This window comes from Rhinoraja longicauda, chromosome 2 (assembly GCF_053455715.1).
Source record: "Rhinoraja longicauda isolate Sanriku21f chromosome 2, sRhiLon1.1, whole genome shotgun sequence".
Lineage (NCBI taxonomy): Eukaryota > Metazoa > Chordata > Chondrichthyes > Rajiformes > Arhynchobatidae > Rhinoraja > Rhinoraja longicauda.
Genome location: NC_135954.1, coordinates 22,827,496 through 22,843,152, shown reverse-complemented (window position 1 = coordinate 22,843,152; position 15,657 = coordinate 22,827,496). Strand labels below are relative to the sequence as shown.

General features: G+C 41.6%; 1 protein-coding gene across 3 annotated transcripts in view; it reads left to right on the top strand.

Annotated features, from left to right (window-relative positions):
• Positions 1-13,775, top strand: part of exoc2 (exocyst complex component 2) — a 224,901-nt gene extending 211,126 nt beyond the window's left edge. The window contains exons 24-27 of one of the 3 annotated variants that reach the window (XM_078427408.1): positions 2,125-2,247; positions 6,818-6,879; positions 7,830-7,889; positions 13,029-13,775. In XM_078427408.1, coding sequence (XP_078283534.1) covers positions 2,125-2,247; positions 6,818-6,879; positions 7,830-7,889; positions 13,029-13,122 — 339 coding nt within the window. In that variant the 3' untranslated portion in view covers positions 13,123-13,775. The remainder of the gene's footprint in view (positions 1-2,124; positions 2,248-6,817; positions 6,880-7,829; positions 7,890-13,028) is intronic. The other 2 variants (XM_078427419.1, XM_078427412.1) reach the window with 2 other exon arrangements.
• The last annotated feature ends 1,882 nt before the right edge of the window (positions 13,776-15,657 follow it).

Below are 15,657 nucleotides of genomic sequence, written 5' to 3'. Positions count from 1 at the left end.
CAGGAACCAAGAAGCATCTGACGGATTTCTGTGGTCAGAGTTTACTTGCATCAACCCTAGTCTACTTTCAGAATCCGAACCACTTGCCCCATTAATGGTGACTATAGAAAATATGAACGTTAGTGGTATCCACAATATTCAAAGGACGTGTATCATTACCCTTTGGTATTTATTCAAAAAAAAGCTGGAGTAACTCAGCAGGTCGGGCAGCATCTCAGGAGAGAAGGAATGGGTGACGTTTCGGGTCGAGACCCTTGCCTCGACCTGAAACGTCACCCATTCCTTCTCCTGAGATGCTGCCTGACCTGCTGAGTTACTCCAGCATTTTGTGAATAAATACCTTCGATTTGTACCAGCATCTGCAGTTATTTTCTTACATTATCCTTTGGTATATATGTCACTGCTAAACAAATTAATGAATTAATGCCCTTAAATCCATTCGGCACTCCGGACACATTAAAGGGTAAGAGTAAAAAAGTATTGCTGCAATAAGTTGCAACTGCTGAAACCACATCCAGGCACCATGTGTATTTTAGGTGTTCAGATCTAAGAAGGATAAATTTGTCTTTGAGATGGTGTAGTGAAAATCTACTTGAATAATTCCTGCGAAAAGAGAAGAAATTGAATAGATTGTGCCTTTATTCTTCAGACTTACAAAATAATACAATAATTACGACATAATAGGTGGCCACTTAGCCCATCAAGCCTGTGGCAGTTCCTGAAGAGCTGTTTATTCTGTCCCTCTCAATCTTTTTTCGGCCTGTAAACTGATTTTCATTTAGTGCATTGCCTATTTGCTTTTGAAAACTCTCCTTGACTTTGTTTGTATTACCCTTTTAGGCTTTAAGTTCTGGATCACCACTATTCCGCAATTATAAACATTTTTCCTCTCCTCCACTGTATCTTTAACCCCTTCCTTTAAATCCGTGACCCCCTGAACATTGAATTATATGTTAATGGGATTAACTTTTCTGTATTGACTTGTCTAAATGTATCTAGATCTTGTGCACCTCTAGCCAGTTCTCCTCTAATTCCAAAGAAAACAACTCCAATATCCCCATTTACTAAAATCCCTCTTCCCCGGAACCATTGACATTTTTGTGTGTCTCAGACATTTTCAAATTCTTCTAAAGTGTAATGTCAGAACATAACACGGCATTCCATTTGTAAGAAAACCAATCTTTCATATAAATTCAATCTAACCTTCCCACTTTTATATTTAGTGGACGTGAAAAGGATGTTTCCAGTAAGAGTCTGGAACCAGAGGGCACAGCCTCAAAATAAAAGGGTGTACATTTAGAATGGAGATGAAGAGGAAATTCTTTAGCCAGAGGGTGGCGAATCTGTGGGATCCATTGCCACAGACAGCTGTGTATGCCAGGACATTGGGTAATTTTAACGCGAAAATTGATAGGTCCTTGATTAGTAAGAGTGTCAAAGGTTGCAAGGGGAAGACAGGTGAATAGGGTTGAGGGAAAAATAGATCAGCCATAATCGAATGGTGAATTAGACTCAATGGGCCAAATGGCCTAATTCTGCTGCTGTGCCTTATGGTATTCTATGTTTCTATGAAGTTTAGAATCTGATATATTTTACTATTTGCTGTGTTGACATGTCCTGCTACTTGTGTCCTATATTGTTGCCTCTTGTCCTTGCTGCCAAGATTTATCATCTCAGACTTCACACTTCAAAGAAATGGAGAGGTGGTCTCATTGAAACATGAGACTGAGATATTATGGACGTTTAGAGAATATTTCCACTCGAGGGAGAATTGAGGACTAGAGATCATAGCCTCAGAATTAAAGGTCGTTGCTTTAGGAAGGAGATGAGAAAGGAATTTCTTTAGTCAGAGGGTGGTGAATCTGTGGAATTCTTTGCCACAGCAGGCTGTCAATGAATATTTTTAAGGCAGAGATAGATTCTTGATTAGTACGGGTGTCAGGGGTTATGGGGAGAAGGCAGGAGAATGGAGTTAGGAGGCAGAGATAGATCAGCCATGATTGAATGGCAGAGTAGACGAGATGGGCCGAATGTCCTAATTCTGCTTGCATGTTATGAAACGGCCTTTTCTACATGAGATACCACTGTATCTTTTTTAACACAATCTATTTTGTGAACTTACAGGTGTTTACAATTTCTAAGGACCTTGTCCCAAGAGTTCTTTCACAGATTATAGAGGCGGTTGCTGAAGAAATGAGCCGACTGATGCAGTGTGTGTCATCTTTTAGTAAAAATGGAGCATTGCAGGTATTGACTATTTAAACATACTTTGCCTTGAGCCATGTGCATGAGATGAAAAATATAATCACTGATTCAGAATGGCTAATTATTTGTAATAATTAAGCTATAAAGATTTCATAATGTGGGGACTGCTTCATTTTGGCTTTGGTGTGTGATTTGTTCCTCCAGTCCTTCATTAAAACAATGTCAATTTATTAGGTGAGTAAAATTAATGTGATACATCTCTAAAATGATAATTCATTAAGAGGTGGTTGGAGGTTGAAGACTTGATAGAAGTATACAAAGTAATGAGAGGCATAGATGGGATAGATAGTCAGAACCTTTTTCCCAAGGTGGAAATGTCCAACATTAGAGGACATAACTATAACGTGAGGGGGAAGTTTAATGGAGATGTATGGGACAAGTTCTTTACACAGAAAGTGGTGGGGACATGGATTACGCTGCTAGGGGTAGTGGTGGCAGCAGATACAGTAGTTGCATTTAAATGGGTACATTACAGTGCTGTTTTGAAGACTTGGGGTGGTTTTCTTTCCCTTTCAGTGCACAAAAGTCAAACATTTAAAATTGTCAATTGTTAAACACATCCCCACACAATCCATCACATCTGCGTGGTTGATCCAATATGAAACCTGAGTTTTGGTCTGTGCATCAATGCACGGAATGAGATGTTGTCAAATGCATAGATGCAGCTAACATTCAGTGCACTTGCTCATAAAATAGCTCATAAACTCAAACTTTATGACGTCAGCAGAATAATACATTTGTACGGTCCTTTATGTAATTTTTGTATTCAATCCACTTCTTTGACCAGTGTAATTATTTTATAATCACTAAAGCAGTTTGCTATGGCCTGGAATTTTAAAAAACTGCGAGTTCAGTAACAAAGCCTGGATTCTGATGGCCAACCCATTTCCTCGGTCATATCAATGAATATAGGCAGTTCAGAATTTAACAAACTACCTGCTTCCCCTTCTCTCAGATGGTGGTATCTCCAACCCAAGGGGCTACTGGTGACAAAATCCCCTGATCTGTTGGTAAAGGGCAACATAGTCTTCTTTCCTTCCACAATGGCTACATAACTAAGGAAAGTCCTGCTTCAATTCAGGACATTAAGTGCCACAAGGAGCTGCAGATGCTGTATCTAGAGCAAAAAACACAGAACAATGTGGAGTAACTCAGCGGGTCAGGCAGCATCTCTGGAGAACATGGACAGTTTATGTTTCTGGTCGGACGCCTCTTCAGACTATACATAGGCAATGTTTTGGGTCAGAACCCCTCTTTTGACTCAAGAGAGACAACATTTCTGGTCGTGATCGTTCTGACCCGAAGCATTGCCTATTTATGCCCTCCAGAGATGCTGCCTGACCCGCTGAGTTACTCCAGCACTTCGTGTTTTTGCTCTCTAATGGTCCCATTTTCTTGGTATTAACATTGGTTTAGTGGTTGCATTCTTCAGTGCTTAATGCTGTTGTCACTTTTATACTGTTCTGAACAAGTGGTGCTTTGATGGAAGTGCTATCTTTTGGATGATTTCTTAAACCAAGATAAACCCGTCTGGTAACCCAATGGATGAAAATGTCTAGTAGAATGTGCACTAGAGTCACACCAGTGTCCTTGTTAACATTTGCTCAAACCTTTCCAGGCAATGTAATAAAATCTAACTTTTATCCCCTGTAGAATTCAGCAGAAAGCAACCGATTAATCCGACAGCGGTTTTAACATAAAGCAGTTAATGACAGAAATTACTATGAATGAGACTTACCAGATCACATCTGGTCATGTTTTGGCTGGGAAACTGAAAGTGACAGTCGCTCTGCAAAGTAACTTAATCCCCCACAAACAGCAGCAAAGTTGAAATCGCTTGTTTCTGCAAGGCTTGAAATGAGTTTGAAATAGATTTTTAAAAAATAGTTAGGAGCAGAATCTTCATGCCAGACCTTGAATGCCAAATACCAGATACCCCCTCAAAGCTTTCCTCATCAGAAATCTGGAAACTGTACTGTATAGTTTATGATTTCTCCCATCTTTAAGTATGTACTGAATGCTGCAATAGCACTTAAAGATGAATGTTTTATGCGTGTATTCATGAACAGTGTAATAGCATCCCATCAGAGTCAGTCATAGATATGAAATTATGTAATGAATACCGGATATCCGATTGGTGGTGCCGCGAATTTGAGCCAATATTCACCTATTCATATATGTCACTAGAGGGAGAATTGTTATGTGGATGCCCACATAACAAAGCATCCAGCTTGGGTTTGTAAGTCAGATGCAGCTATGATCTGGAGATCTGCAGACTGAGCAGTATCAGAGTATCAGAGCTGCATGTACAGTAACAATTTTGAAATGAATACACCTGTGAAATGAGACAAATTGAGATGTCTTTGCCTTTGATGTGTAACCCTTTAGTGATTATAGAATGTGAGTCATAATCTGATCATATTTGCAGTTATCAATTACAGTTTGAATAACCATCTAAGATCTAATATGGATACAAGTTCTAATCTTGAAAACTTTTATTAAGTTTTTTTTTTAAACTTGCAACTCCAGGATCTTGCAATGTCCAGAATTTTATTTTTATTGATCTCGATTGAGGAATAAATTTGCCAATGAATAAAAGACATATGAACAAAAGACACTGAAAAATAAAGATTTTATATTTTGGTTAACAAATACCTATCAGAAATTTGGAAACAGTACAGTGCATGGTTTCTGACATTTTTAAATAAGTACAGTATGCTGCAACAGTATTTAAAGGCCACTATTTCATGCATGTATTCAGGGACATCGTTAAAGAGATTTTCATGTTTTAATTATTCTACTTTGTGCCTGTTTTGTCTCAAGGTGCAGTGTTGCTGATATCCTTAGGGCTTTCACAATAGATGAAATGTAAACTGAATATTCACAAGTGTAGCTTTGCACCATTAATCCCCAATATATAGATTGCTTGAACTTCAATTAGCTGGAAAGCTCTCCATACGATTCAACTTGCTTATGCTAAAATTGCTGGTACTGCTGGTATTCCTCTTGCATTGTTAGTTAGACATGTGGAATTGACCATTAGAAGTGTGCACAACCAGCTCTAGCTAATTTCCCCTGCTTTCCTTTCTTTCTGTACATTGTTCCTTCCAGTCAAAAGTATCTATCTTCCTTTTATGTTGCCTTTCATTTTGTGGTTAAAATCAAGATCTTGTGGGAGAATTTAGCTCAAATCTGCTCTCCGTCGATAAATGTCAATAGTTATTCCTCTCATGACATGTTAATTCTTCTCAATGGAAGATATGCACCTTGCTAAAAAGTCCCTGTAGACTTTGTGATCCTTGATGCAACTTTATACTAGCCATTTATTCCACAGGGCCATGAATAAATCCATATATTTTAAATAAATTACACTGAAAGATGGGGTTTAATAGTTTATTTTCAAGCTGGGTAATGTTAGGATGAAGTTGAAAACTTTAAAGTGCATATTAAGCATTGAGCGATATGCAAACCAAGATGTTTTGTAATGGCTGGTGCATCATTGGATAATACCCAAAAATGCAGAAAATTCCAACTGTTAAACTTCCTTTTATCTTAAAATATATATATTCCTTTTAAAACAGTGACTTTTCCTTAGGTAATGTTGCCCTTTACAGAGAAACGTAGAAAATAGGTGCAGGAGGAGGCCATTCAGCCCTTCGAGCCAGCACCGCCATTCATTGTGATCGTGGCTGATCGTCCGCATTCAATAACCCGTGCCTGCCTTCTCCCCATATCCCTTGATTCCACTAGCCCCTAGAACTCTATCTAACTCTCTTAAATCCATCCAGTGATTTTGCTTCCTCTGCCCTCTGTGGCAGAGAATTCCACAAATTCACAACTCTCTGGGTGAAAAAGTTCCTTCTCACCTCAGTTTTAAATGGCCTCCCCTTTATTCTAAGACTGTGTCCCCTGGTTCTGGACTCCCCCAACATTGGGAACATTTTTCCTGCATCTAGCTTGTCCAGTCCTTTTATAATTTTATATGTTTCTACAAGATCCCCTCTCATCCTTCTAAACTCCAGTGAATACAAGCCTAGTGTTTTCAATCTTGCAAGAGAGTTGGAATGCAAAAGTAAGGAAGTCTTTCTCAGATTGCTTCCCTCATGAAAGCATTTACAGGTGTTAGAGTCAGAACAGCATATATTCATTATTGGGGGAAAAAAAGCAAAAAAAAGAATGAGAGGCGTTCTCATTGAGATGAACAAGATTCTAAGGATAGATGCTGCGAAGTTGTTTACTGTAAATGAACAGCCTCAAACTAGGGGCAAGCTATGAGCACAGGGAAGAGATTTGTTTTAGCCAAAAGGGTTTAAACCTTTGCAATTCTCTTGCTGAAAAGGGTGGCGCATGCTCTGCTATTACATCCGTCAAGATTGATGGACTTTTGTACATGAGGGGTTCAAAGCAGATAAGCTTCGTGCATTCACAGAATAATTGTGATCTTATTAAATGGTGGAGCTGACTGAATGAGAAATTTGTCTACATGTGCTTCTGTTTCGTATGTTCTTAAGGCACTTTGATCACAATTGTAAGATGTTTTTTCTTTGTTTAGGCCAAGCTGGAAATATGTGCTCTCAGAGATGCTGTTGCCTCATTCCTGACTCCTGACAGCATGTAAGAAGGAACTTCAATGTGTACTATTTTTCTGTGTGTACTTCAATGTGTACTATTACTTGACTTTCAGCAGAGATTTTTTGGGAAAAAATAGTTCAATTAATTATAAAAACATTTTAAATTGAGAAAGTAGTGGCACATTCCAACAAAGTTTACATCGGCCAAATACTGGAACAAGTAAAGAAAATACTTCTGATGTTGCCTTCTGTAGCAATGTGATGAGAACGATGCAGGCATTGTATTAATGGGCTGCTTAAGGGTTTTGTTCACGGCAACCTAAAGCATCAGTTGTTAAGCGGGAGCTGGTGCATTTAAATAATATATCTGGCCATATGTAGCATAGCCCATGTTGTGTAAAATATAGTAAATTCTTAGCAAGCATAACTGCTTTTACAAATTTAGTTTGGAGATACAGCACGGAAACAGGCCCAGCGAGTCCGCGCCGACCAGCTATCCCCACACATTAACACTATCCTACGCACACTAGGGACAATTTACACATACGCCAAGCCAATTAATCACATACCTGTACATCTTTGGAGTGTGGGAGGAAACCGAAAATCTCGGAGAAAACCCACGCGGTCAGGGGGAGAACGTACAAACTCCGTACAGACAGCCCCCGTAGTCGGGATCGATGCCGAGTCTCTGGCGCTGCAAGCGCTGTAAGGCAGCGTATTTGAGGGCGGCACGGTGGCGCTGTAACTCTACCAATGCACCGCCATGCCGTCCTCAAATATGAGATCTACTTAACTCATTATGTTATGGTTGATATTCAGTAAGGAAGACTGATATGAAAGTACATTGAATACATCAACAAATTAATGTTTTATTTTGTATGCTGCCTGATGTCATGTAGATACTGATATACTTAACAGAACGATTTTTTGAACAATTCAATTTAATATTTGACAGTTCTTTGGAAATCCAACTTTATGTCTTTGTTTTCCTAGTTCTAGCTTCAAACAAGCTCTTGAAACACTGCCTCAGCTTCCCAATGGAGCACATAAAAAGTAAGCTTTGAAAAAATTCTATGATTACTATCATTGAAGAACTTAAGAGTTTTTCAAATGGATACCAATTGATTGTTGCTGAACAGTGGGAGTCATGTACCATTACCCATTCCATATATTCTTGGTTTAAAATTAATTGTACCACTTTCCTACCACGGTCAAGCAAATGAATATTCCAACAGATGGGAATGTAGGAAGAATTTTTTCTTAATGGATAATTATGATGTTAATGGATAACCGTTTACTGATAGTGGTTGCATGTGGCCTACCCACCATTCGGCTCTCAGACACTACACAACACTAATTTTAACTATTACGATCTACAATGGACTGCCTTCAACGGACTTTGGTTTTGCACTATTATGGTTAGTTCTTAAAATATATATTTTAAAGATACAGCATAGAAACAGGCCTTTCGGACCACCGAGTTCACGTCGACTAGCGATCCCCATACACTAGCTCCCTCCTCCACACTCGGGACAATTTACAATTTTTACCAAAGCCAATTAACCTGTACGTCTTTGGAGTGTAGGAGGAAACCAGAGCACCTGAGGAAAACCCACAGGGTCACGTGGAGAACGTACAAACTCCGTACAGATAGAAACATAGAAAATAGGTACTGGGGGAGGCCATTAGGCCCTTCGAGCCAGCACCGCCATTCATTGTGATCATGGCTGATCATCTACAATCAGTAACCTGTGCCTGCCTTCTCCCCATATCCCTTGACTCCACCAGCCCCTAGAGCTCGATGTAACTCTCTCTTAAAATCATCCAGTGAATTGGCCTCCACTGGCTTCTGTGGCAGAGAATCACAACTCTCTGGTTGACAAGGTTTCTTCTCACCTCCGTTTTAAATAGCCTCCCCTTTATTCTTAGACTGTGTCCCCTGGTTCTGGACTCCCCCAACATTGGGAATATTCCTGCATCTAGCTTGTCTAGTCCTTTTATAATTTTATACGTCTCTATAATAATAATAATATATTCCTTTATTCGTCCCACACCGGGGAAATTCACAGTGTTACAGCAGCAAAGTGGATAGCAAGAGAGCAAGAGATCATTCATTATAAATAAAAGATACATAAATTGTCATCACTTTTCTGTGTGTTCTTAGCTGTTATTGTTGACTCGTCTGCTGGGAGCAGTGCTGGTTGTGCAGTCTCACAGCAGCGGGAAGGAAGGATCTCCTATATCTCTCCTTCACGCACTTGGGGTGAAGGAGTCTGTCACTGAAGGAGCTACTCAGTGCAGTGACAGTGTCCTGCATGGGGTGGGAGTCGTTGTCCAGCAGCGATGTTAGTTTTGCCATCATCCTCCTCTCTCCCACCACCTGCACTGAGTCGAGGGGGCAACCCAGGACAGAGCTGGCCTTCCTGACCAGCTTGTCGAGTCTCTTCCCTTCTACCGCTGAGATGCTGCTGCTCCAGCAGACCACTCCATAGAAAATGGCCGATGCAACCACCGTGTTGTAGAAGGTCCTTAGGAGTGCCCCCTGCACTCCAAAGGACCTGAGTCTCCTTAGCAGATAAAGTCTGCTCTGGCCCTTTCTATATAGCGCATCGGTGTTTTCAGTCCAGTCCAGTTTATTGTTGAGGTAGACACCCAGGTACTTATAAGAATCCACCCTCTCGATGTCCATTCCCTGGATGTTCACCGGTGTCGGGGGGACCTGGCTGCACCTGCGGAAATCTACCACCATCTCCCTGGTTTTCCCCGCGTTGATCTGGTGGCAGTCCACAAACTCCTTGATCAGCTCTCTGTACGCCCTGTCCTCGTCGCCTGTGATGAGGCCGACGATGGCAGAGTCGCCAGAGAACTTCTGTAGATAGGAGTCTGCGGAGCTGTGCCTGAAGTTCGCAGTGTACAGGGTGAACAAGAATGGAGCTAGCACTGTTCCCTGCGGAACCCCAGTGCTGCAGACCACCCTGTGGTCGGTTGGTGAGGTAGTCCAGAATCCAGGATGTGAGGTGGTGATCCACTCCTGTGCGCTCCAGCTTGCCCCCCAGAAGCCCTGGCTGGATGGTGTTGAATGCACTGGAGAAGATCCCCTCTCATCCTTCTAAACTCCAATGAATACAAGCCTGGTATTTCCAATCTTTCCTCATATGACAGTCCATCCATTCCAGAGATTAACCTCGTGAACCTACGCTGCACTGCCTCAATAGCAAGGACGTCCTCAAATTAGGAGTCCAAAAATGCTCACAATACTCCAGATGTGGTCTCACCAGCTCCCTGTACAACTGCAGAGGGACTTCTTTGCTCCTGCACTCAAATCCTCTCATTATGAAGGCCATCATGCCATTAGCTTTCTTCACTGCCTCCTGTACCTGCATGCTTACTTTCAGTGATTGGTGTACAAGGACACCAAGGTCTCATAGCACTTCCCCTTTACCTAATGTGACACCATTGAGATAATTATCTGCCTCCTTATTTTTGCCGCCAAAGTGGATAACCTCACATTTATCTACATTATACTGCATCTGCCATGTGTCTGCCCACGCACTCAACCTGTCCAAGTCACCCTGCAACCTCCTAACATCCTCTTCGCAGTTCACCTTGCCACCCAGCTTTGTGTCATCCGCAAACTTGCTAGTGTTACTTCTAATTCCATCATCCAAATCATTAATATATATTGTAAATAGTTGAGGCCCCAGCACCGAGCCTTGCGGCACTCCACTCTCCACTGCCTGTCATTCTGAAAAGGACCAGTTTATTCCTACTCTTTGCTTCCTGTCTGCCAACCAATTCTCTATCCATGTCAATACCCTACCCCCAATACCATGTGCTCTAATTTTGCTCACCATCCTCCCGTGTGGGACCTTATCAAAGGCTCTGAAAGTCTAGATACACTACATCACTACATCCACTGGCTCCAACACCCATTTTACTTGTCACATCTTCAAAAAATTCCTGAAGATTAGTCAAGCAGGATTTCCCCTTCATAAATCCACGCTGACTTGGACCAATCCTTTTACCGCTACCCAAATGCGCCATTATTACCTCTTTAATAATTGACTCCAGCATCTTCCCCACCATCGATGTCAGGCTAACTGGTCAATAATTCCCCGTTTTCTCTCTCGCTCCTTTCTCAATTAAAGTGAGAGTCATAGAGTGATACAGTGTGGAAACCCTTCATCCCAACTCACCCACACCGGCCAACAATGTCCCAGCTACACTAGTCCCACTTGACTGGGCTTGGTCCATATCCCTCCAAACCTGTCCTATCCATGTACCTGTCTAACTGTTTCTTAAACGATTGGATAGTCCCAGCCTCAATTACCTCCTCTGGCAGCTTGTTCCATAAACCCACCACCCTTTGTGTGAAAAAGTTACCCCTCGGATTCCTATTAAATCTTTTCCCCTTCACCTTGAATCTGTCTTCTGGTCCTTGATTCCCCTACTCTGGGCAAAAGACTCTATGCAGCTACCCGATCTATTCCTCTCGTGATTTTGTATACCTCCATAAGAACTCCCCTCATCCTCCTGCGCTCCATGGAATAGAGACCCAGCCTACTCAACCTATCCCTATAAGCACACACCCTCAAGTCCTGGCAACATTCTTGTAAATCTTTTCTAAACCCTTTCAAGCTTGACAATATCTTTCCTATAACATGGTGCCCAGAACTGAACACAATGTTCTAAATGCGATCTCACCAACGTCTTATACAACTGCAACATGACCTCCCAACTTCTATACTCAATGCTCTGACTGATGCTCTCCCAGATCCCTCTTCTCTACAACACTCCCCAGAGGCCGACCATTTACTGTGTAGTTCCTGCCCTTGTTCGACATCCCAAAATGCAACACCTCACAATTCTCTGTATTAAATTCCATCAACCATTCCTCCGCCCACCTGGGCAATCGATCCAGATCCTGCTTTAATCGTTCACAACCATCTTCACTTTCTGCAAAACCACTAACTTTTGTATCATCAGCATACTTGCTAATCTTGCCCTGTATGTTCTCATCCAAATAATTGATGTAGTTGACAAACAGTAACGGGCCCAGCACCGAACTCTGTGGCACACCACTAGTCACAGACATCCAGTCTGAGAAGCAACCTTCCACCATCACCCTCTGCTTCCTTCCATGGAGCCAATTTGCTATCCATTCAGTTACCTCTCCTTGGATCCCATGCGATCTAATCTTCCAGAGCAGCCTACCATGCGGAACCTTGTTGAGCGCCTTACTGAAGTCCATGTACACAACATCTACAGCTCTGCCCTCATCAACCTTTTTGTTATGTCTTCAAAAAAATCAATCAGATTTGTGAGACACGACCTCCCATGTACAAAACCATGCTGACTATCCCTAATCAGCCCTTGTCCGTCCAAAATGCCTGTATATCCTATCCCTCAGAATACTCTCCAGTAACTTACCAACTACAGATGTTAAGCTCACTGGCTTATAGTTCCCAGCATTTTCCCTGCAACCCTTCTTGAAAAGAGGTACAACATTTGCCACCCTCCAGTCTTCCGGCATTTCTCCTTTATTTAAGGACGACTCGTAAATTTCAACCAGGGCTCCCGCAATTTCCTCTCTAGTTTCCCACAAAGTCCTCGGATATATCTGATCAGGCCCTGGAGATTTGTCTACCTTCAAACACGACAATACCTTCCACAGTAACCCTGACTGTTCTCAAGGCAGTTCCAGTGACTGCTCCAATTTCCTCCGTCCTACTGTCTTTCTCCTTGGTAAATACAGAGGAGAAATACTCATTTAGGACCTTACCCATCTCCTGTGACTCCACACAGAGGTGACTACTTTTATTCCTGAGAGGTCCCACTCTCTCTCTAGTTGCCCTTTTCCCCCTTATGTATTTATAAAATATTTTGGGATTGTCATTAATGCTACCCGCCAGAGCTGTCTCCTGGCCCCTTTTTGCCCTTCTGATTTCCTTTTTTAGTTTACTTAGTTCCCGAAACTCCTCCATGGATGCACTTGATCCCAGCTGCCTATACTTGTCCCATGCATTCTTGTTTTTGACTAACGTGTCAATTTCCCCCGTCAATTAATGTATTCATCAATTTGCTTTTCTTAATGTCAACGATCATTGTCTGCCTGTTAGAGAGCTCATTAAAATAAAATATACTGGCTCATTATCAGATGTGGAATGTGAACTGATTGTCTTTTCATTTTAGATTACTGGAGGAGCTCCTGAACAAGTTCAAGAGCAGCATGCACCTCCAGCTCACCTGCTTTCAACCTTCCTCACGAAGCCTGGTGAAGACATAATGAAGACAGTGCAGATTCGTAAAGCAGCTAACTACGTAGCATTGCTCAAAATAAGCTATGCACTTTTAATATCTTCCTGCTAAGAGATCAATTTTTTTCCTCAAAAGGGTGAAGCAAGATTCGAAGCAATTCCTGCTGTGCTGTATTAATGTTTGTCAAGTGCATTTTGCAAAGTAGAAGATTGTAATGTTGGTAATTTTGTTTTGTAACGTTTAATGCTCTGAACCTGTTCTAACAACTTTGGATACATTTCAAATGGCATGTTATATTTCACATGGAGAAAAAAACTTTTAAAAAGAGGGTGAAACACTTTAAACTCATTTTTTGTGTTTTCTGTAAAATGTATTGCTTGGATTTGTTAAATGATGCACCTAAGCACGTTTTTGTGCATTTGCTTCACATTGTTCAATTTAAAAAGTAAGAATTGTAACCACTTAAAATTCACGCATGTGTATCTGCCACTAACTTGAAATTTGAGGAAATGTACTAAATATCATGTTCCAAATCTGAAATAATGAATTGTTATTTATGTGTTGCAACTCTTTAAATAAATCAGCAGCTACACAAAGTGGTGGAGTAACTCAGCGGGTCAGGAAGCACCTCTGAACAATATGGATAGGTGATGTTTTGGGTCAAGACCCTTTGTCAGTGATTGCAAGGGGGGGTAGAAGCCTGGCAGGTAATAGGTTGATACAAGTGAAGTGGGTTTTTAGCAGATGGTTGTTGGACAAAGGTCATAGAGGGAAATCTCTGTTGAAGGAAGAGCTGGAGAGCCTCGAGACCTTCCTGGTGGGGGAGAAGGAATTTCTTGTAAGATTGTGGTGAATCTGTGGAATTCTTTGTCCCAAAAGACTGTGGAGGCCATGTCAATGGATATTTTTAAAGCAGAGATAGATAGTTTCTTGATTAGTATGGGTGTCAGGGGTTATGGGGAGAAGGCAGGAGAATGGGGTTAGGAGAGAGAGGTAGATCAGCCATGATTGAATGGTGGAGTAGACTTGATGGGCCGAATGGCCTAATTCTGCTCCTATCACATGACCTTATGACACCATATAGCAGCTTAATCATTTGAGGACTAATTTACGACAGTGAAATTCAATAACAGGTGATATGATTAAAAAGCCTTTACTAAAAGAACATTCCTTCTTAACGCTAACTAATATGACCAGGGACTGGAACAAATTTAATGTTACAGGTTTGTTTTGTCCAGTCTTCAATATTATAATAGGTTTTGGCGAGCAAAGTAAGGAAAGGTAATTTTCACAGGGAATTGAGGCAGTGAAAATTGAAAGTCATTGCCAATATCGAGCACATAGGGACAGCACATATTGAAAGCCATTGGTTTTGCTGACAAGCAATGGTTAAGTTCTTTGGGATTAGCTTTAAAGTGTATGGTATCACCCTTCATTATAGTTTTCCAGGCCACATGATCTTTCATCCATAAACTTCCACAAAGTTAATTATAATCCTTTGTATCATCGCCTAGGCTAGCTCGGATACTCGACTCTGTTATCAACTGTTTGCAGAATGTGGCCCAGCAAGAATGTGCCAGGGTGGCACAGCGGTAGAGTTACTGCCTAACAATACTAGAGACCCGGCTTCGATCCTGACCACGGTGCTGTCTGTACGGAGTTTGTACATTCTCCCTATGACCACGTGGGTTGTCTCTGGGTCCCCTGGTTTCCTCCCACACTCCAAAGACATAGAGGTTTGTAGGTTAATTGGCAATGGTAAAAATTGTAAATTATCCCTAGTGTGTAGGATGGTGCTAGCATAAGGGGATCGCTATATAATGTATAAGAAAATAACTGCAGATGCTGGTACAAATCGAAGGTATTTATTCACAAAATGCTGGAGTAACTCAGCAGGTCAGGCAGCATCTCGGGAGAGAAGGAATGGGCGACGTTTCGGGTCGAGACCCTTCTTCAGACTTCAGACTAAGGGGATCGATGGTCGGCGCAGACTCGTTGGGCCAAAACACATGTTTCCGCACTGTGTCTCTAAGGTCTAAAATCTGGAGTAAAGTCTAAAGGTCGTTCTCTGACCTGTAGAGATGTCCAGATTGCACCTGTTTGTCTTTCACTTTGTGTTGCCATATTGAAACACTTTGTTCCTCGTTGCTCTGCCTCACCACTTGGTTTTCATGAACGATGGTTTATGCCTTTGGTGTAATCTTTCTAACTGCTGTATGACCAATGGTACAGGATCCAGGTTTCACATTGATAACATGTATAGAGCACATCTGTTCTGCACACCCACGGTTTATCTTGTTCGCAGCTTGATTGATAGAGACGGCTTTCCTTGTAACTCTTTGCACCTGGGTGAAATCTGCCAGATGTCTAAAAATTACGGGGGTGGATACTGAAGGATCAGTATCATGCTAGAAACAGACCCACGGCACACAGTGTGAACTGGAACACAGCCTAGCGAGACAAGTTGTTCAAGTACAATTACAACACTGCATCTAGCCAACAGTGTGAAAATTAACCTGCTTGCTAAAGTTCGGTTTGGTTTTTGCAGGTGCACTTAGCTTTA